Below are 20,889 nucleotides of genomic sequence, written 5' to 3' on the forward strand. Positions count from 1 at the left end.
GTAGATTCTTCATGCACGTGAGGCTGTAACTTCACAGACTCTTTGAAGACTGTATGCTTTGGGTTTTAGATCTTTTCCTTTAGGCCCCAGTTCGGGAGAATAAAGGATACTTTTTTTGGATAGGGTCTCAATGTAGGCCTGGCTACATAGTCTTGATATCAGGCCTATGTTGATTTTAATTTGGAAAAACTCTCAGCTGAGAATTAGGCTGACCCCCTAGTTTCTTGCTTATTAACGCAGTCTTCCTAAATCCTCTCTACTTGCCTCATCTTACAGATGACTCAAGCAGTTTGGCAAAGCTTCAGGGATAATCGCTAGCTCCTTGTGAGAGAGGACGCAGAGGAGGGAAACACAGCAGGGCGAACCAGCGCCACCCAGTGGCTATGAACTAATTCAACAGTTTCTTGGAATCCAAATGCCCAGGCCTCTCTGATGGCGAAATGTATACAAACACACAAAAGACAGGGCAAGAAAATGCAGTATTCCAAAGGTTGAGAGTCTTGGCTCTTTTGGGGAAAATCTGTAGCAGCATGAAAGGGTGTGCCTACAGCCCCTTTTAAAAACAGTTATTTGTTTCTCAACTAGACGTGTTTAGCCTGCTCTTCTATATATGTACCACCTCTGCGCATGTGCCCACAGATGACAGAAGAGGGTGTCGGATCCCTTAGAGCCAGAGTTACAAGAGGTTGTGCGCCAACCCGTGTGGGTTCTGGAAACTGAACTTAAATGCTCTTAACCACAGAGCCATGACTTCATCCCTCTAACAGGCCCTTTTTGAACTAAGTAGGCATAAATAAAAAGAAATACACAATATCACAAAATGAGTGATACTAGCTAGAGTGTGAGGAATTAATTTCTGTATATGCTAAGTACAACTCGGCATACCACCGTAGAGGTAATCAAGATTTTCTCCTCCAAGCAGGGAATGGTATTTTTTTTTTCTTTTCTAAATGTGTAGCACATTTCTGAGAAACTTTCATTACTTTTAATGTCTGGTTATCATTCACATTATCAAAACATTTTATGGTAGTATTTGCTGTGATGGTTAATCTTGTCAGCTTGACTGGCTCTGGAATCAAATAAGAGACAAGCCTCTGGGAAGGTCTGTGGAGGCATTCCCAGGGATTAGCTGAGGGGAGAAGATTCCTGAGTGTAGGCAGCACCTTCTGGTGGCACCCCAGACATAAATAAGTCCCAAGAAAAAGCAGCATTGCCTGCTTGCCCTGCCTCCACTTCTTGTTGGTGAATGTGTATCTATTCTGTTGCTGCCATCACTGTCGTTTTGAACTCGCACCAGGAACCGGCTTCCAACGTGGACTTCTAGGCCCTCAGCGCTGTACCTGTACTGCTGAGGCACACAGTTTTGAAGATGAGCAGGTACCAGGTTCTCAGCCTCTCCAGTGTGTAGAAAGTCACTACTGGTCTGCCAAGCCCCTACTGCATAATCTAATGTGACAAAGCCTTTAATAACACACGTTTATTCTCTCAGGGTTGCCCCTCTTATACACTCGCTCACGGGGAAGACTTGTTAAATGTGGACAGCAGAAAACAAGGGGGTTAGAGCTCCTAGCCCCAACATGAAACACTACCACTGCTGCCATGTAACTAGTTAGTGAGCATCCACCCAGAGCACAAACTCTGGGACCAGCCTTACCTTATTTGACATTTCATCTGTGCTACTTTGCAGTTATGAATTAGGTTGAGTTGCTCAACCTGCTCCTTGACTCAGTTTCCTCATCTCTAGCATGGGGCTAATGGTTATCTCTCTGATAGAGTTGTTGTAAGGATTAAATAAATTAATATATGTAGAACTTTTAGAATAGGGACTGTGCATCCTAAACACTGTATTCACTATGACTTTCCCCTTCTACTGCCAACTCCTGTTACTAAAACCTGTTACCAGGAATCCTGCTTAACACTAAGCATTTATTAGACTCTTTCCATCCAGTCCTGCATAGTTTCTGTACTTTCTTAGTACCCCAAATTATTAAATAGATTTTTATGTTTTAAATTAGCATTATAGCGTAATATCATATTTAGTACTACTTTTGGGTGGTGCAATGAATTGAATCTAGGGTGTCACATATGCTAGGCAAATGCTCAATTGCTAAGCTATAGTCAACTCATTAGTATAATTTTAGGGATTGGTAATGCTATTTCTTGATGTTACTATTTATCCTGGTATAAAATGATGATCAAATTTGGATATATGGATTTTATCAGTAACATGCAAAAAATTATGCATGTGACTGTGTAGCATGGACAAACTGTAGCTATGGAAGCCAGATGTGGGCCCCATATCTCCATAACTGGGGTTCTGGGAAAAGCAAGCAGTGCTCTTAACTGCTGAGCTATTTCTCAAGACTCAGCAGCATCTTTTTAAAGGGCAAAAGTCTCCCCTGAAGAGGCATTCTGAAATCCCACATTCCTACTGGTATTTTCAGTTAGAAGATTCACTCTTGCTTTCTTCTCTCACCCAGCACTCTCTGCACCTCTGTAGAGTGTAGGGTGTGAAACGCTGGGACGTAACACTGAATAAAGGCACTTTTCTGAAGGACTCTGTTATGAGATGCAGAGGAAACACTGGGAAAGACTGATAAAACGGAAATTTAAATTGATGATTAGTTATTTTCACGGTATGAAGGCTGTGGGATAAAGTACTCTGGGCAGGAGTTGAAAATAATTAAAATCAGAGGTTGACAATAACTCTATTATGTACAGAAGTATTGTAACATTACCTGTAAATATATGTAAAATGCATGATGGAAGGAGGAAGAATGGGAACTATGGCTGACCATGCTGCTCGGAACTAGAACTGAAACTCAAGTTTGTAATTTCGTAGGTAGGAAAAAGGGAACTAACTATACAAGTTTTTTGTTTTTAAAAGATTTATTCATTATGTATACAGTGGTCTGCCTGCATGTGTGCATGTATGCCTTCAGGCCTAAAGAGGGTGCCAGATCTCATTACAGATGGCATGAGTCACCATGTGGTTGCTGGAAATTGGCCTTAGGACCTCCAAAGGAACAACCAGTGCTCTTAACCTCTGAGCCATCTCTCCAGCCCCTATACAAGGTTTTGTTTAATAAATTATTTCAGGAAGACAAAGACAAGTGAAACAAAAGACAGGAAAAGGGTTAGACTATGACAATGAGAGGCTGGCATGAAGGCTAACTATTATCTGATGAAGCCAGGACCCTTCAGCCAATGGCCTTTAAGATACTGGCCCAGGGATCACCAGTTAGAGTGAGGAGGCTGGGCCTTGGTGATAGCAGCCTGCCCTTGTCATCTACTGTTGCAGTACGAAAGATTTCCACACTAGCCCAGAATGCAATATAATAAAGGTTTGCTTATTAGGGGGTAAACTCACAGAAAGAGGAGTGATCCCAGTCCTCTGCAAGCTCCGAGAACTGGAACTGAAGCCAGCAGCCAAGGGGCCCGCATACGCTTTTACATCTGGATTTAAGAACATGAGACCACGCCAATATCTTAAAGGCTATTGGCTGAAGGGGTTCCCACAGCAGGTATATGCCTGGATTTGGGAGTTAGAGGCAGACTTATGGTGAGTTTAAGGCCAGCCTAAGACACAGAGGCCATCCAGGAACACATCCAGGAACAGGGAGACCCTACTTCAGACAGAACAAAGAGCAAAACCACACATGGGTGGGGGAAACCAAATTTAAAAAAAAAAACAAAACCTCAACTATTTGAATGAAAGGCCAAATTCAAATGATTTGAAGATGTGAAAATACTCACTTGGACGGAGAGTGTGATGGCAAAGAAAAGCAGAAGATTTGATGATTTCTAGCTTTGGATGAGAGCAGATGACATTAAGAGTCAAAACACAGAACCAAAGCGAGTCAGGAGAGGGGAAGAGGAATAGGCTGTCTAGACATGCTGTGCTAAGCCACTGAAATAGGCTGAGATATTGGCAGTTGGAAACTTAGGTCTGGAGCCTGGGTTAAAGTTGGAAGCTGAAGTGCTAGCTCTGTGACGGAACAGCGGAGGCTACAGGAGGCAAGGTCGTCTGGCTAGAGAAAGAAAAAGGAACCCAAGAAAGAAACCCCCACAAGTGTAAGGAGTGGACAGAAAGGGGAGCATTAAGAGAATGATAAAGAACAGTAGTAACTAAGACAAGAAAGACAAGTAGAGGAACTTACGGGAAGAGGTGGCTAACTACGTCCACTGACTGGTACAGGAAAGTGGCCGGACTCAGAACATACCAGCGATGGGCAACTGTGACCTTACCTAACAGTGACCTTAGGAAAAGCAGAGTGAAGCTGGCATGAGTGGGCAGCAGTTAGGGCAGGGATACCCAACTCTGCAAGTCTGCTAGTCGTAAATTGCATCTATGAGGGTCTAGCATCTTCACAGTGCAGATCTGTGATTTCTGTACAGAAGCAATGAGTCTTGACTGGTAGTTTATGAACAGCATAGGTGTATTTCAAAACTTGGGAATAATTAAAAAAATAAGTTAAAGATTCTATCCATCTAACACACACACACACACACATACACACACACACACACACGTAACTGTTTTGCCCTAGATCTTGGACTAGAACACAAAGCTGTAACCTTACTTTGATGAGGCTAAGAACAACTTGGCCTTTAACCGGGTTTACCATGAAAGCTGTGAGCGAGCACTACAGTACAGTCATGTGCCACATGTTTTGACCACAAATGAGGTTCAGATATGATATGGTCCCAAAAGATCCCATCTCTTAGTGATCTCATAAACAGCTTCTACATGTTAGTATTTGCAGAGTACAACTGCCCGAGGTCACATTTCTCAGAATTCATGCCCGACAAGTCACAGACGGCTGGAAATAAAGACGCCAGTGGGTGAGTTCAGCTGCTTACTTCTTCTGCAAATCACAGTTCGCTGGCCTTAGGCTTCTAGTGACTTAAATGTCAGGAAAGCATAGGATTTTGGCCCCTGCCATTTGCTTAAAAAGACCTGGATATGTCAGCACCAGAAGTGATCTCTTGGCTATGAAACTCTGGTCACAGCTGCAGGGCACTCCTGCTGTCCCATTTACACTCACCCAGGGCTTTTTATGGGAGACCTGGCTGTTAGGGCATAGAAAGCAGCACAAAGGGCACAAGTAGATTTTCCTTTACTGTGTTTGTTTGTCATACCATTGCTGCTCCTCTGCAGTCCAAGACTTCTCTATAACTTTTCTAAAAGCAAAGCAGAGATCCCCCGCCCCCCCTTAACTGAACAGCCTCTTCTGTGTGGTGTGTATGTGCAGTGTATAAGGGTATACATCTCTGCACGCACATAGAGGTCAGAGGGCATCAGATTTCTCCTTTAGCAATCTCTGCTTTACTCCTCTGAGGTAGGATGTCCCCCAGAAAGTCAGCAAGTCCCTGTAATCCTCTAGTCTCTGCCCCCACCCTGGGGCTGAGATACGCTTGGGACCATAGTGGATCCTGGGACTTGAACTCATGGTTGTACAGTGATGCTTTTGACCACTGAACTATCTGTCTAGCTCCCCAGCTAATACCCTTCCAGTTCTGTGACTATTAGTATAAGGATACCTTATGTAATTAATGGCAGCAAGGGATCTTATCATCAGGGACTCTTATCAGGGAATGTCCAAGTAAACTTTCAAGATCTACTGTACTCAAATCTTTACTTTGAGTAGCCATTTTGAGATGCATTGTTAGAGACGGTTATTCTGTATAATATACAGGGTAGAACAACAGTGACACCTTAGGGCAGAGGTTCTCCAAATGCAGACTGTGGCCCCTTTGACAAACATCGGTCTCGGAAAATATTTACATTATGATTCTAAACAGTAGCAAAATTACAGTTATGAAGCAGCAACGAAAATAAGTTTATGGTTGAGAGTTACCACAACATGAGGAACTGTATAAAGGGTCACAGCATTAAAAAGGTTGAGAACCACTGGTCTAGAGACTAATTATAATATTGTGTGGATTTGAGATTTTAATATAAAACTCACTCATGAGGTCCTAAGTTCAGTTCCTAATACCACAGAACAAAGATTCAAAATAAAAAGCCAGTCATCAAATGTGACCTTGATACCTTAAGCATGTTTTAGCACACTGGAAACTCTACAATACTACTTCAAATTTGGCTGCCTCAATTTCTTAATGTTCTGTGCATTTTAAAGAGGGACTTAAGAAACCAGCAGAACATTTCCATAGTCCCTTAGGTCTTCTTGCCAGTCTCTCGCTAAGGAAGCATCTGTCATACTGGCCAAATAGCAACTGAAGCTGTCATAAGAGACAATGACTCGGGTGCCTCTCAAGTCAGGCACTTCATGTTAACTCCAGGTGGGGACAGTGATGACAAATCCTTCCCTGACCCTAAGTCATGGAACAAAAATCTGGATGTGATTCTGTCTATGCTGGATTACACATTTCATGCTGAAGTAATACAGGTAAGTCAGTGGTCTTAGTGTTTTTATTCCAATGAAAGTAACAAGGTTGCAGCTCAGAAATAGTCTGTTTTAAGAAAACATGGCCAACTCCTCACTGCTTAGAAAACTAAGCAGTTCTTTATAGTCTAGAATGAAAATGTATTTTTTTCTATTTTTCATAGAACTGAACATCTATGACCAAAATGTAAACAAGGTAAATTTTAATATTTTGATTATTCATTCAATGATATCAATAGTGTCAGTTTCTCTGGTCTCTTGACTTTACTGTATAGCTAACTACACATCTACTTCTATATATCTAGGTAACCTTTAGGTTATTTCGGCAACTTTAGTTTGGTTGCTGGTGACGAGGCCCTAAACTGTCACCGGATACAGAAGTAGAAAGTCTTAGAAATTTGAAAATGACAATGAGATTTTTGAATATATCTAAAAATTTAAAAAGTTACCAATAACAAAGATAATGGCTTATGTTCCATTTACTAGTGTTAACACTGAAGACCCCTCATAATCCCACAGGGGTAACTAGAGGTGAGCTGTTACACCAATGGTCATCTTACGTAGACACACATCGCTCTGATGAATATTCTGAACTTCCTCCCACTAAAGAAGGGAGACAATTTTATAGTTGTCTGAGGTGTTGCAGCACGTCTACCGATAGTCCCAACTGTTTCACTAAGTTGGTCGTCTGTTCTAGAATCCAACTGAGGCTTGGTTTTTCCATATGTGCGTGCTCCTGTGTTCTGCAACAGTCTGAAGGTGAACAATCTTTCCCGCTAGGACGCTTGTCAGAGTTTTTGTTAAACTCAGCACTATTTTCACAGAGTCTTTCATCTTTAGCTTCATCAATCTTTTTCTCAGCTGGGGCTACATGACAAAGGTCCATATCCTCAATGGAGTCCAATAAATCTGTAACTTGGGGCTGTGGAGTGACTGATTGTAGACGTTTAAGCACACACTCTTCACACTGGCCGACTGCATCCAGAAGATTATTTATTTTACTGATCAAAGTTGAACTATTACTGTGAAGGTGACACCAGGAGAGCAAAGCACTGAGTGAAAATATAAACAAGAGTTAAATAGGAAAAATTCAAATAGTCACAGACATTTAGAACTCTAGGCCCTACATGTTTTCCTTCTAGACAACACCATGCAGAAATAGATTAGCAATAATAATGCATGTCAAAATCAGGAAAGTAACAATGTAAATAACACAAAAAGAACAAACAAAGCATCTTTTAATACAAATTAACCAAGACTTAATCATATAAACTGTTTATAAATCATACCCCCTTCACAGCTCCATACCAATTTTTTTATTTTATATTTTCCCAGACCATATAACTTCTATGCAAGAAGATATAGTTTACATAAAGCCAGAAAAACCAGTTCCTTCTTTTCTTTCCTTTTAAAAAAAGAAAATTCAGGCTTGTTAAACTATTAGAAAGACAAAATATTATCAAGAGGAATACTTTAAAGACTGTCACGAAGCGGTGTCAATGAAATCTCAAGTCAGTGTTTATTTCTTAGGAGTGCTCAATATTTAATGGAGGCATCAGGCATACTTAAATTTTTCAAATTACCTCAATGTTCCCCTGAGTAGTCCATAGTTTATAATGACTTCTGCCCCTTCTTTATAACCTTGATTGAAGCCCTGTTGAAGAGTAACTGCTTTACCGGCATCTACTCCATTTCTGTAACCTTCCTAAAGACAAGAAACTGATTGTCAACTGACACCAAGTCAATCTTTTCTAGAGAAGCACAAAGCACAGAATCCGTTCTGAAAATAGATTTAGCAGGTTTGTATTACGTTAACTGAATATGATATGGCAGAGACATAAATCCAAAGCAGAAGGTTTCTTCTAAAACCCTACTATCTGTCTGCCCTTCCCTATCACATTTGTTTCCAGCCTAGCCTGGAATTCCTAATCCTACTCCTCATCCTCCTAAGTGATGACAGGCACGTGCCACGACGCCACATCCTCAGCTCACTTTGGAATCCAGGACTACCTTGTAAACGTTAAACACCAGTTGTTAGGTTCTTTTTAATAACTGTTAGCAAGGTCTTCACAGACGTGGGTACTCCATGTCTGGTCTTGGTAACTTACTAGAACAGGGCAGTTAAGGAGGCTGGCCAGGTGGGGGAAGAGGAAACTATTTTAGGAACAGCACAGAGGAAGTCTGAACTTAGAAATCTAATTGGAATGAGGCATAGAGATTTTGTCCTCTTATGGTCTAGCCTCGGATTCCCAAGGCATTTTTATAGAGATATCATGGCTGTTGGACTCAACAAATATCTCGCTGGAACACTGTTAGGTAGATCATCACAACTGCAGCTTTCAAAGAACAATTAAATGGCTGGTAAATATATTAGGTGGACACAGTTCTTTTTGCCTTTTACTTTTTAATTTAATTTTTTTTTCTTTTTTGCGGGGCCGAGGGGCGTTGCGTACCATAACTTGAGTGTGAAGGTCGGAAGGTAACTTCCAGGAGCCTATTCTGTCCTTCCACGATGTGGGTTCCAGGGATGGAACTCAGGTCATTATTCTTTGGAATCCACCTCTCTGTGGACGCAGATCTGACCAGTTCTCACCTAGAACTAAGCTGATTCTACCCAGATATTACTAAGCAAGTTTCAATAAATGGTGAGAGAAAGATCCGGAATGAATAACACGTTTGAAGTAAAACTGAAGCAATATCTCCTTCTCTATCTTCCCGTGCTGTGACAACATTCTCAGGTTCACCATTCTTAGTAACACCACGCCTCACTTCGGACTCTCCAGCCAGTGAAAAACATTGTGAATATGAGTTTTCTGACAGCCTTAGTCTAGTCGGTATATGTTTCTTCCCTTCAGCTATTTCCCTCCCCAAACACCGAACTCTGGAAAAAGTTCACTTTAGTCCGTCAGTCCCCTGCTCCAAACCCAGCCGGGGCTCTCAAAGAACGCGTGTTTAAAGGTTATCAACCTTTAACCAAGTAACCGAGCTGGGATAAAGACGGGGCGCCCATGAGGTCGCGGAGAGCTGTTCCCCCTGGTCCAGGCTTCCGCCCGCGTGTCCCGCCCCCCGCGAGCCCTATACCCCCGTGGGAATCCCACGCCCCTCGCGTCCACGTCCCCCGCCCATTTACTTGGATTCGTCTCCGCATGTGTCCCTGCCATTCACGCTGCACTAACAGAGTCTCGTCCGCTTCCTCATCAAACACATCCTGATCTCCAGGGCTCGGGACCTCGGGAACCGCTCGAACCCAAGACATCTCCGAAGAAACCACGAGCCCCGGAGGCCCGGAGCCCCGGAGCCCCGGAAGCGGCCGCAAGTGCTTCCGGTCCGGGGGCGGGGCGAAAGGGTAGGTGTGGAACGAAGCGACGCCTGCGTCTGGTCCCTGCAGCCCTGCGACTGGGGAGTGCCGCTGTCTCCTCCCTCGCGTTTTAGTCCGGTGGCGGGATGGGGTGGGGTGGGTGTTCGGAGCTAAGACCCACCATCCCGGGACTGAGACTCAGTTTCTGCGTGTGCTGAAGGCGTTGGCCACCAGCGGGTAGCCGAGGACATTGGACTATGAAAGCTGATTCCGCGGTCAATTTGAGAATAAGTAATGTGAACACTTTTGTGAAACCAGCATCCATTGTCAGTTGCCCTCTCAACCTTCCGCTCTTGCTCTGCGAGCTTGAGAGTTTAGGAATATGGCTTCTGGCCCAGAGTACGTGTTGAAGAACTGGACACCAGCGTTCTTGTTTTGTCCTTTGTATGAGAAAAATGAGTCATGTGATAATTTTTCAGAAAAGTTTTCTGGAATACCTGTTTTTATTTATTTTTATTTATTTATTTATTTATTTATTTATTTATTTATTTATTTATTTATTTATTTTTTGTATTAGACTTCATGTTAGGCCTTTGAGGTTTTGCACGCCATAAGAATAAGTTCTCTTCCTGAGTTCTCAGGCCCCGTGGACTTCCTATTAGAGTAGAAATGGCAGGTGACCAACAGTAATATAAAAGTAATTCATAGTTTGCAGATGTAAGTGATAGGAAAAAGTACTACTGTGGGAGAAGACAGGTTACTGTTTTAGTTTATTTTATATTCTTGTGCTGGGGATTGAACCCCAAGTTTTGCAAATGTGGAACATGTGCTCTGTCCATAAGGTATTCCCTGCAGCCCCAAAGTTACTATATTACATTTTCAGGGAGAATTTGTATTCTGTAAATATGTGTATAAAAACAAATATAAAATGTTAATGTGTGATTATATAGATATTAATTAGACAAAATGGTATTAAGGGAAGCAATAGTGATAGTGATCGAAATGAATAAAATAGAAAGCCCAAAAGCCCTGATGGTGAGTTGGCTCAGTAGGCACTTGTTCTCAAACCCGAGGAACCGGAGCAATCTCCATGACCTACGTGATGGAAGGAGAGAATTAACTCCTGAAAGTTGTCTTCTGACCTCCACATATGTACTGTAGTGCGCGCGCGCGCACACACACACACAGTATGTAAATAAATGCAATAAAAATAAAACAACACTGGCATATTAAACCCTATAAAGTCCTGGGGCTGGAGAGATGGTCCAGCAGTTAATGCTTGTGGCTCTTCGGGAGGATGCTAGCTTAGGTTTGAGCATCCACAGAGAGTGGACGGCTCACAACCACCTGTAACTCCAGCTCCAGGGATTCTGAAGCCCTCTTCTAGCCTCCAAAGGTACTTGCACACATACATACACACATGCATACAAACACATATATGTATAAATAAAAATAAATCTTAAAAAATAAAAAGAAAGTAAATAGTCTCTGTGTTTTTCTCATTATAAAAGAAAACTATTAAATAAGACAAGAATTAGGAAGTAACCATTAATGCAGATGAAAAACACAATAAATAATTCAAACTCAAGAGCAGCACATGTAGTGTTTTAAGACAAGCTCTCAGTAAACTGGAAATGTAGCAGAGGATAAGGATGATTTTGAACTTCTGATTTTTCCGTCTCTAACTCCTGAGTGCTAGGTGTACAGGTGTGCATCACCACGCCCAGTTCTGTGGTGCTGGGGATTGGACGCAAGGCCTCCAGCATGCGCTCTACCAACTGAGCTGTTTCTCCAGACCCTTCTATGAGTATCTGCCTCTTAAAAGGTGAACTGTCTGAGCTATGGCTCAGTCATTAAGATGATTGCTTTACAAGGATAAAAGTATGAATTAGAGCCCAGAACCCACATACAAAAGTGAGGTATCGTAATTGTATCTGTAATTCCAGATCTCGGGAAGTGAAGACAAATGGAATCATGAGGCTTTTGACCAGCCAGAATAGTTTAATTGGCAAGCTACTCCTGTCCCCCTCACCCATATTTCAGAGCACCTGACTATTCGTAAGAATGCATATGTGTGTACACTCCCACACACATTGTCTTATCAGAAGTTATTTTAAAATGATTCCATGCTATCACATGTATTGTTGCAATTTATTAAAGATGAAAGCAAATCTTTAATATCTTTACTTATTTTTCCATAAATGATTAAACCTTAGCTGTATTACTTGATACTGCAGGAAATGTAGCATCTTCAGTGTCTTTCAAGTTTTACTGACATTTTGATTTAAATGTTGTCAATGTTGGTGATGCCACTTCAAACAAAATGTTAGAAGTATGTCTAGAGCTATTTCCAAAGTTGTTGGAAATTTTGCCCTCATCCTAAAGCAAAATTCATTTATCAGTTTTCATGAAATGCCTCTGTGGCTCAAACAGCTATTTCAAAATCAAACATTTTAATACAGTGCAGTCTGAAGATAGACTGGTTGATACCTGCATGCTGAGAAATGAGGGTAGGGAGTATTGAAGGTTGTTTTTGTTGTATTTCTATAGAAGCAAAAAGCGGTATGTATAGTAAAAACCCTTCAGTGTCTAGCATCCAATAGTCTTGATTCTGGTCCCAGGTGTTTGAGGCAGTGTTCAGTGGCGCTGCGTGGCATGATGACTTGTGTGGTACACAGTGTGTTCCCTGTGGGTTCAGATCAAAGCTGCAGTGAACCTGAACAATACAGCACGAGCAGATGCTGCCACAACACCTGTGACTCCTTACACATTTGGAGTTTTGATTGCTGTGTGTTCAGAGACCTTTCACTGTTGCTAATGTTTCCATGACTCAGTTTCAATTATGTGATCTCCTGATTAAAGAAGATCTCATGGGTGTGTGTGTGTGTGTGTGTAAATGCACATGAATCTATGCAGCATATCTCTATATAATGCGTGTGCAGGTATTTGTGTACATATGTGTCATATGTGGGTGAGTGCAGGCTGGGGGTTAATACCTGATGCCTTCCCTAATCACTCTTCACCTTACCTTTTGAGACACAGTTTCTCATGAATGGGGTAGACTGGCTGGTCAGTGAGCACCAGGAATCTGCCCCACTGCTACCTAGAGCTACCACGCCTGACTTTCTGTGTGGTTGCTCTGAAGCTGAGTTTATGTCCTCAAGCTTGCGCAGCAGGCACTTTACCAACTGACCCATCTCAGGCTCTTGTAGTATTTCAAAAAGTTCTCTGTGGATTCTAGACTTAAGACCCAAGTCAGATGCATGTATGCAGATGTATTCTTTGCACTGCTTATAACCATTAGGAGGCAGAGTTAGGAATGTATGAGAGTACTGGGACCCAGGAACATAATGCATATGCAAGAGACCAAGGAGAGGAAGAACATGCAGGCAAAGTAAGCTTTCAGAAAGTGATGCTGATCAACTTCTGTGACAGGGAAGGGAGGCAGAACCGGAGTCCTGGGCTGCAGTGTATATTTCATGCTGTCTTAGCTAATGTATGAAAAGTTCTGCAACAAAGAACAAGGGAAATCATACATTTGGGGCACACGGACATGTCATGCTCCCTTGTCAGCTTAGTTATGCCTGGGGAATGTCCTGGAACCGTGTGGCCTTGGCTAGGAAGCTGCAACGGATACCATAAATACTCTTGCCTTCAACAGTCAGATGATCTTTCAATGTCCTCTTGTGGGTATTATTCTATTGTTTCCAAAATTGCATCCCCACTCTTTAAAAGAAGAAAAAACCTCATAAATAACTATGACACCCTTGTATAAATTTTGATGTCATGATGTGAACTTACCCTGGAGGATTTAAGAACTGTATCTCGCAGCTCAGTGTGTCTCATATAAACACACTCTAATGGGGTCAGCCTTTAGGCTTCACCATATGCTTCTCCTCAATCTCCTGCTTGTCATTCGTCTTTGTCTTTACTTTCAAAGACTCCAACAATTCTTCTTTATGTCTTTCTATTTCTCATCTCCTGCTGACTTCCATTTTTTATCTTGGTTTTCCACACTTTATTTGTGCCTCTTACAAAGTGCTCTTTGATAGTTGACATAATAAACTCCAAGAGGGCACAAACCTTTCTTAAAGTCTCCCCAGTTTCTGGCTTGGGGGGGCACTTAATCACTCAGCTTTGGTAACTGGGCAGTGGAAGATTTCTTTAAACCAAGGAAAGCTGGCTTCCTGTTTGTTCCTCCTAAACTTGCAAATGTTGTCTTTACTGTTCAGCAGCTTCCCATGTACCACACTGAATTGCTTTAATCAAGGTGATGCTAAGGTTATGTAATATGTGAAAAATTGATACGAGTGGCGAAAAAAGGTTGGAGAACATTAGCAATAGTGAGAGCTTGATGGCGGTGAGGCTGGTGTGGGGATTCTAAGCAACGGACTCCTTCATTTTAGCTTTGTCTCTGGAAATTCAAGCCAATCCTAATATCAGAGTGGGGAGGAAAAGTACTTTAAAATCCACTACAGAGCACTTGGTGACCACTGAAAGGGATGAAGGTGGAATGCCAAACAGGAAGCCTGATTGATTTTTCTAATGGTCTATTGATGGGCTGTGTATATAAGCATACTCAGGCCTGTCTCATCTTCCAAAGATCCTCGATTACCTCCAGGCTTTTTGTAGCTATTTGTTTATGTTTCTCTTTCCCTTTACAGCTAAACTTCTCGAAAGAGTCCCTGATGCATCTCTCACTGTTTAAGTCAGTGAAATCTGACTTCCAACCCCTCTGTACTACTATTGAAAGAAATGGGGTCTGGAGGTTAAGGCAATCTTAAGATTTTTTTTTCATTTGACTTTCAGATCTCTCCTCCTCATTGTCCTCTTGTGCCAGACTCTGGCTAACTGCCTGCAGAGTTTTTTTTTTTTTTTTTTCTGAGATTTACCACAGAGATTGTCATGTATCAAAACTGACCTTACATTTTCTTCCCCTTTGATGTAGGATGTCCTTCTGTATATGTGTTGCTTTCATTGGTTGATGGATAAAGCCAGTGGCTTAGCAGAGTAAAGTCAGGTGGGAAATATAGAGATAGAGTAGGTGGAGTCAAAGAGTCAAAGAGACGCCATGTATCTGCTGAAGGAGAAAGATGCCAAAACATTACTGGTAAACCATAGCTTCATGGCGATACATAAAGTAATAGAAATATGTTAGTTTAAGATGTAAGAGGTAGTTAGGAATATGCCTGAGCCATTGGCCAAACAGTGTTGTAATTAATATAGTTTCTATGTGATTATTTGGGTGTGGGCAGCCAGGAAATGCAAGTGCAGTCTTCGTCCATATATATTCTTGTTTCTTGTATGTTTTCCAGCTTCTTGCAGTTCAGATTGATGTGCCACCACCTGTAACATCAGCATTGCTTGGGAAACTTGTGAGAAATGAGCTTCTTGTGCCCACCTACAAATATTCCATTAGTATTTCCACCCTTGGGTGATTGGCTTTCATAGCCAAGTCTGAGAAGCTTTGCAGTGCTCTCAGAGGCCCAGGCCAGGAGCCTGACTCCCTGTTCCTCTCTGGGGCCACACCACTGGGTCATAAGCAATTACAGTGTCTTAAATGTTACTCACATTTACTCATTTTCCTCCATTCCACTGCCACTTCCCTAGATATCTCAACAGCTTCCTTAACTGTTCTTCTTGCTTCAATGACCCTGTTTCCCTCAGTCTGTCTGTTTCCTCAGTCAGAGCATTATACCTGAAGCAAAATCTGATAGAACTTGCTTAATGGCCACTCCTAAGATAAAATATGACTTATGTGGCCAACACCGCCATATGTGTCCCGGCACCCACCAATTTCCTTCTATCTGGGGGTGCATCCTCTTCTTCTACTGATGCTTTTCTCTTACATTAGAGGTTTATCTTAGCTGTCAGGTCCATTTGGAAGTTTGTTTGTTTTTTGTTTTTTGAGACAGGGTTTCCCTGTGTAGTGCTGGCTGTCCTGACACTGACTCTGTAGATCAGACTGGTCTTGAACTCACAGAGATCCACCTGCTTCTACCCCACCGAGTGCTGGGATTAAAGGTGTGCACCACCACACCTGGCTTAGAAGTTGTTTTTCAGTTGCCCTTCCATATGTGCAATAGTCTGTACCACTTTATTTATACTGCCTCCTAACTAGTTTGTTCTGCTGTGTTGCAGTAAGACCTTCAGGCAGAGCCTCTGTATTCTTATTGTCGTTTTTATCTCTGGTGTGTCTGTAGTAGGTACTTTTCCTCTTGCTGTGATAGAATAGCCATGAAAAGCAACTTCAAGCAGGAAAGGTTTATTTCATTCATAGTTCCTGGGTGTAGTCCGTCATGACAGGGAGGTCACGGGGCAGGAGTTTGAGGCAACCGATCACACTGCAGCCACTGCCACCAGATAGACAGAGATGAGCGCTGGTGCTAAGCTGCTTTTCTTCCTTTTCTGTAGTCTGGGCGATGATGTCACCCACTTTTCGAGTGTATCTTTCTACCCCCATTAATGTAATCAAGATAATACCTTACAGGCCCAGCCAGAAACTACCTAATCTAGGCAATCCTTCACTGACTCAGAGCAGAAATACTGCTTTGGGAACAAAATTTGGAATCTTTTCTCCATTAGAAGTGCGAGAGGCATTGCTTGTACTATTACCTAATTCTGCTGTCCTTTCAACACTCTCTGACTTGGTGGCACAAGAGTAGGACGTCCACGACTAATTATGACCCATTTCTAATAAATAACAATGATGCTCATCACTCCCCAGCTTAGGTCAGGAACTCTTTCTGCCCTGCCTCTCCCCATGCAGTAACTCTGCTGATCACATATTGTAAGAAACAGACTGTGATGGTTCATTTTCACTGCAAGGTGAGCTTCGATTTATCAGAGTTTCAGATAGGCGGTGGTGCTAGGTCCTTCTCTCCTTCAGCTGCAACTGGAGCCTACTTCTCTCAGGACTCTGAGACTTGGAAAGTCCCAGGTGGCCTGTGTGTGACTGAGCCCACCACTAGACAAAGAGGGAAATCTTGGTCCCCAGAATATTCATTAGAGAAGGCTTTGTCTCTTAAACCAGTGAGGTGGGTATTTGGAAAGGGAGGTCCTGACGTAGGGAGAAAAGGACAGGGATTTCTCATGATTGGGGGACATTAAAACCACTCTCTTGTGCCAGATTAGCATGCCAGCCACTTCTGTTTTTTCGCTGTCCCATTTTGGAGAATGGTATATTAGAAATAGCTTTGTTTTTTCCTTCTATTGATATTGTCATTGTTCAGGTGTGGTTTAGAGAGGCATATTTAGGAGACACAGTCTCACAGAAGACCTCTTATTTCTTTGGCTCTTACAATTTTTTTGTCTGTTCTTCCATGCCGAGCCTTAGGTGCAGGAGTTTATGTTGTGTATTTATCCACTGAAGCTGGCCTCCCTACTATCTATTAATTTCTGTATTATGTCCAGTTGTGGGTTTCTGTAATGGTCTCCATTTACAAAGAGAAGCTTTTATTGATAAGGGGTGAGAGCTGCCCTTACCTGTGGGATTAAGGATAAGTTGTAGAATGTAGTTAGAATTATGCTGACCTAGTAGACATAGAAGTTCTTTCCAACACTCATGACCTACCTACATTCAAATAATTGGCTCTTCTTTTAGAACCAGGAATAATTTTTTCCCCCGTTAAGTGCATAAGTCCAGTTAGACCCAGCTGTTGGTTGCTGCCGACATATGAGTGCCATTATTGTTCCTTTAGGGTTATCTTGCCATGTTAGTAATTGTGTGGTTCTTAAGTGTCACAGTTGGGTGGGGCTATTGATCTTCTCTCTTGGGAGCTTACATAGTACTTTCTGGTATTATGAGTCTAGACCACAAAAAGAAGGCTTTCAGGTTAGATCCAGCTCAAATAATCTGAGTCCTGTGTCTTAAATGTAAGGTGTCTTCAGCAATAGGGGCTTATCTTCAACTTCTTGGAGATAATTAAGGGCAATAGCAATGTATTGTATTATTATGAGAGTCACTTGGACTACCAGGACCAACAGCTCAAACAGTGGTTTTTCGTGTCTATTATTATTATTATTATTATTTTTTGGTAGTTCATGGCTCTCATGGAAAGCATTGTCAGCTCAGGTCACATAACTTTATATATATTCACACACATATATATTATACACACATACATTCTTAAATTAGGATAACTATAAAATAATATGATTCCTCATGGCTTTATTAAAAACGTTGGTATTATTTGTCCTTCCTCCCTCCTTCTCATTCTGTGTTGACTTCCATCTGCAATTAGAGTTCCCTCTCCGAGTCCCCATTTCCTCCTTCATATCACCCATATCTTTTATTCCCTTCTTATGCATCCCACTCCACAGTCCCTTTACACTTTCCTGGTTTCTCTGGTTACTCTGGTTTGTATACCCACATCTGAAGATTTGGAACTAGCAAACACAGATTAGTGAGAACATGTGGCGTTTGTCTTTCTGGGTTTGGGTTGCTTCATTCAATGTAATCTTTTCTAGATCTCTCTACTTACAAATAGACATGCTAACTCGGAAGGTGTAAACTATCTTGAGGAAGGTCTCACCCCTAGACAAAGAACTACAAGCAACTGATGACCACTGAGAGAGGGAGAATTAACAACACTCAAGGATGAATCCCCAATGGTTTTCAAATACAAATTGATTTTTCCCAAAATCATACATATATAAATAACAAAATGGATTCAGGAGGTTGTATTTATGTTTTTGTGCATCTCTCTATATACACATGTATATGTAACAACAATAATCAAAGATCAAGAGGCCATTATTTTGAGAGCGTGGGAGGGAGGGGTAAAAGTGAGGGAAAGAAAGGGAGAAGTGATGTATATATATTTTAATTAAAATATATTGAAATAAATAAGAGAGCATGGGAACTTCATGCCCAGTATGTTTAAACTAGACATGTTCTCTTTCTGCTATAGACCTTGTCTTTCTCTTGCCTTTTCAACGTGGATAGTGCCACCATCTTACCCTTTTTCCTTTGCCTTTCAATAGAGCATGGACCAAAAAACATAAGATAGCCTGTCTGTAAGTGGAATAGTACTCAGTTATAAAGTGTTCTAGTGATGTGTGCTACAGCAGGAAGCAAGCTAATCACAAGAGACCATGTAGTATTTGATGTGGGAAGGTCATATGTCAAATCTGTTGATTTCATTGGTTAATAAAGAAACTGCCTTGGCCCATTTGATAGGCCAGCTCTTAGGTGGGTGGAGTAGACAGAACAGAGTGATGGGAAGAGGGGAAGTGAGCTCAGATGCCATGCCTCTCCTCTCTGGTCAGATGCGATGGAGCAAGCCGCCATGTCAGACATGCTGAATCTTTCCTGGTAAGACACCACCTCATGGTGCTCACAGATTACTAAATATGGGTTAAGCAAGATATGAGAGTTAGCCAAAAAGAGGCTGGATATAATGGACCAGACAGTGTTTAAATGAATACAGTTTGTGTGTTATTATTTCGGGGCACAAGCTAGCCAGGTGGCTGGGAGCCGGGTGGCAGGAACACAGCCCGCAACTTCTTCAAGTATTTTCATGCAATCTCCAGAATAGGCAAGTCCAGAAAGATATGAAATCAACTACCAGTTGTTAGTGATGAGAGAAGGGAAGGATGAACAGTGACTGTTGATGGAGACAGGAGTCCTTTCTGGAGTTAGAAAAGAATTCTGACCAGATAATGTTTATAGTGGCATATCTCTGTCACTATATGAAAAACTAATCGATTATATTTTCTATTACAGCCACTTTGGAATTCATTGCATAGCCAAGGCTGGCTTTGAACTTGTAATCCCCCAGCCAGTTTCCCAAGGGATTGCAGTCCTATGCTACCACGCCTAACATTGAACTGTATATTTTAAAAAGGTGAATCTTATGACATGTGCATTATCTTAACTTGAAAGAATTGCCATTAGAAAAGAAATAAAGTTGGAACAATCACCATACATTTGGACAACAAACATACTTTTGGACAAAGCAGAAGATTGAGTGTCCCTGTGGAATACAGTCTTATTTTACATAGTTCACTTAAAGAACAAATTGCACCATTAATATTTGAAGAGTAGAGGATCTCTGGTATTGATCTAACTCAGTATTTATACAAGTAAAGCTAAATTCAACAGTACAATTTATGCTCTGCAATATCATATCAAGATGGCTGGCAGGATAAAGGAGAGAAAGGGGAAAGTTTGGATGGTAAAAGTAGAAGCAAATGCAAGAATAAGATGAAAAATGCAGTATATAATCTGCAAGTAAAATAGTTGGTTCTTCCACATTTGAAAGTTATACTCATAAATTCAGGTATTTATCACAGAGTTCAAGTTGAGCAGGTGAGCAAGCAAGAGAGAGCGGGTTTTGCTACTGGATTGCTGTGATCAGCCAAAATGCGCCACCATTCCAGTTATGTGAACTGGACTTCCAGTGCTTCAGCTTTTTATCTGTGAGATGGGGCAGCACAACAGACTACAAGGCACAGTTGTCCCATCTTCTGCTTGGACATGCTGCGGGTCACCTCAATGGGAACCCATTTCTCAGCACTGCAATGGCTAACACCCAAAGCAGCTGGCACCTGATGAATTACTTCCAATGGCTCTCCACTCTTCTTATTTCCCAGTCTGTTCTTTTTGCTTATGCACATTCTTTCATACTTTAGGTTCCTTTCCTCATCTTGTTCTCCCAGTTTGTTCCTATTTTAACTTATTTGGCTGCCACAAATTCTTCAAAACCAAGCTTTTCCTATTCTACCCCAGTCTTCTTGGAAACAGATTTCCTGACACATATTTTAGCACCGTATAGTCTGATAAGCTTTGATGCATATACAGACCTGTAAGCTGTCGCTGCCATCAAGGCAATGGACATATCTATCAATATTTTTTCCATGTGCTCCCAGTCCTGTCTCTCTACACCTGTCTTGTTCCCATTCGTGTTATTTCTCAGGTGATCACTGAGCCTCTTGCTGTCACTCTGCTAGTCTGTATCTTCTAAAGTGTCATATAAATGACAGAACAGTGTGGGGATTTTGGTCATCATACTGATTCTGAAATTTGTCAATGCTGTGTACGAATAACTTCCATTTTATTGCTGAGTAGAATTATATTGTATGGATATATCACGATTTGACTATTATACACTACTTCAAATAAATAAATAAACCCCCAAATTTACTCAAGTTCCAAAACAAAGTGTTAATAAGAATATT

General features: G+C 41.6%; 1 protein-coding gene across 1 annotated transcript; it reads right to left on the reverse strand.

The window, feature by feature from the left end:
* Window positions 1–6,418: 6,418 nt before the first annotated feature.
* Window positions 6,419–9,714, reverse strand: Yae1 (YAE1 maturation factor of ABCE1). The gene is made up of 3 exons (XM_057787626.1): window positions 9,541–9,714; window positions 7,994–8,115; window positions 6,419–7,462 (listed from the first exon to the last, which is right to left on the reverse strand). The coding sequence occupies exons 1-3, from the start codon at window positions 9,664–9,666 to the stop codon at window positions 7,033–7,035; spliced, it is 678 nt and encodes a 225-aa protein (XP_057643609.1). The 5' UTR covers window positions 9,667–9,714; the 3' UTR covers window positions 6,419–7,032.
* Window positions 9,715–20,889: the final 11,175 nt, after the last annotated feature.

This window comes from Chionomys nivalis, chromosome 13, assembly GCF_950005125.1.
Source record: "Chionomys nivalis chromosome 13, mChiNiv1.1, whole genome shotgun sequence".
In the NCBI taxonomy this organism is placed as follows: domain Eukaryota; kingdom Metazoa; phylum Chordata; class Mammalia; order Rodentia; family Cricetidae; genus Chionomys; species Chionomys nivalis.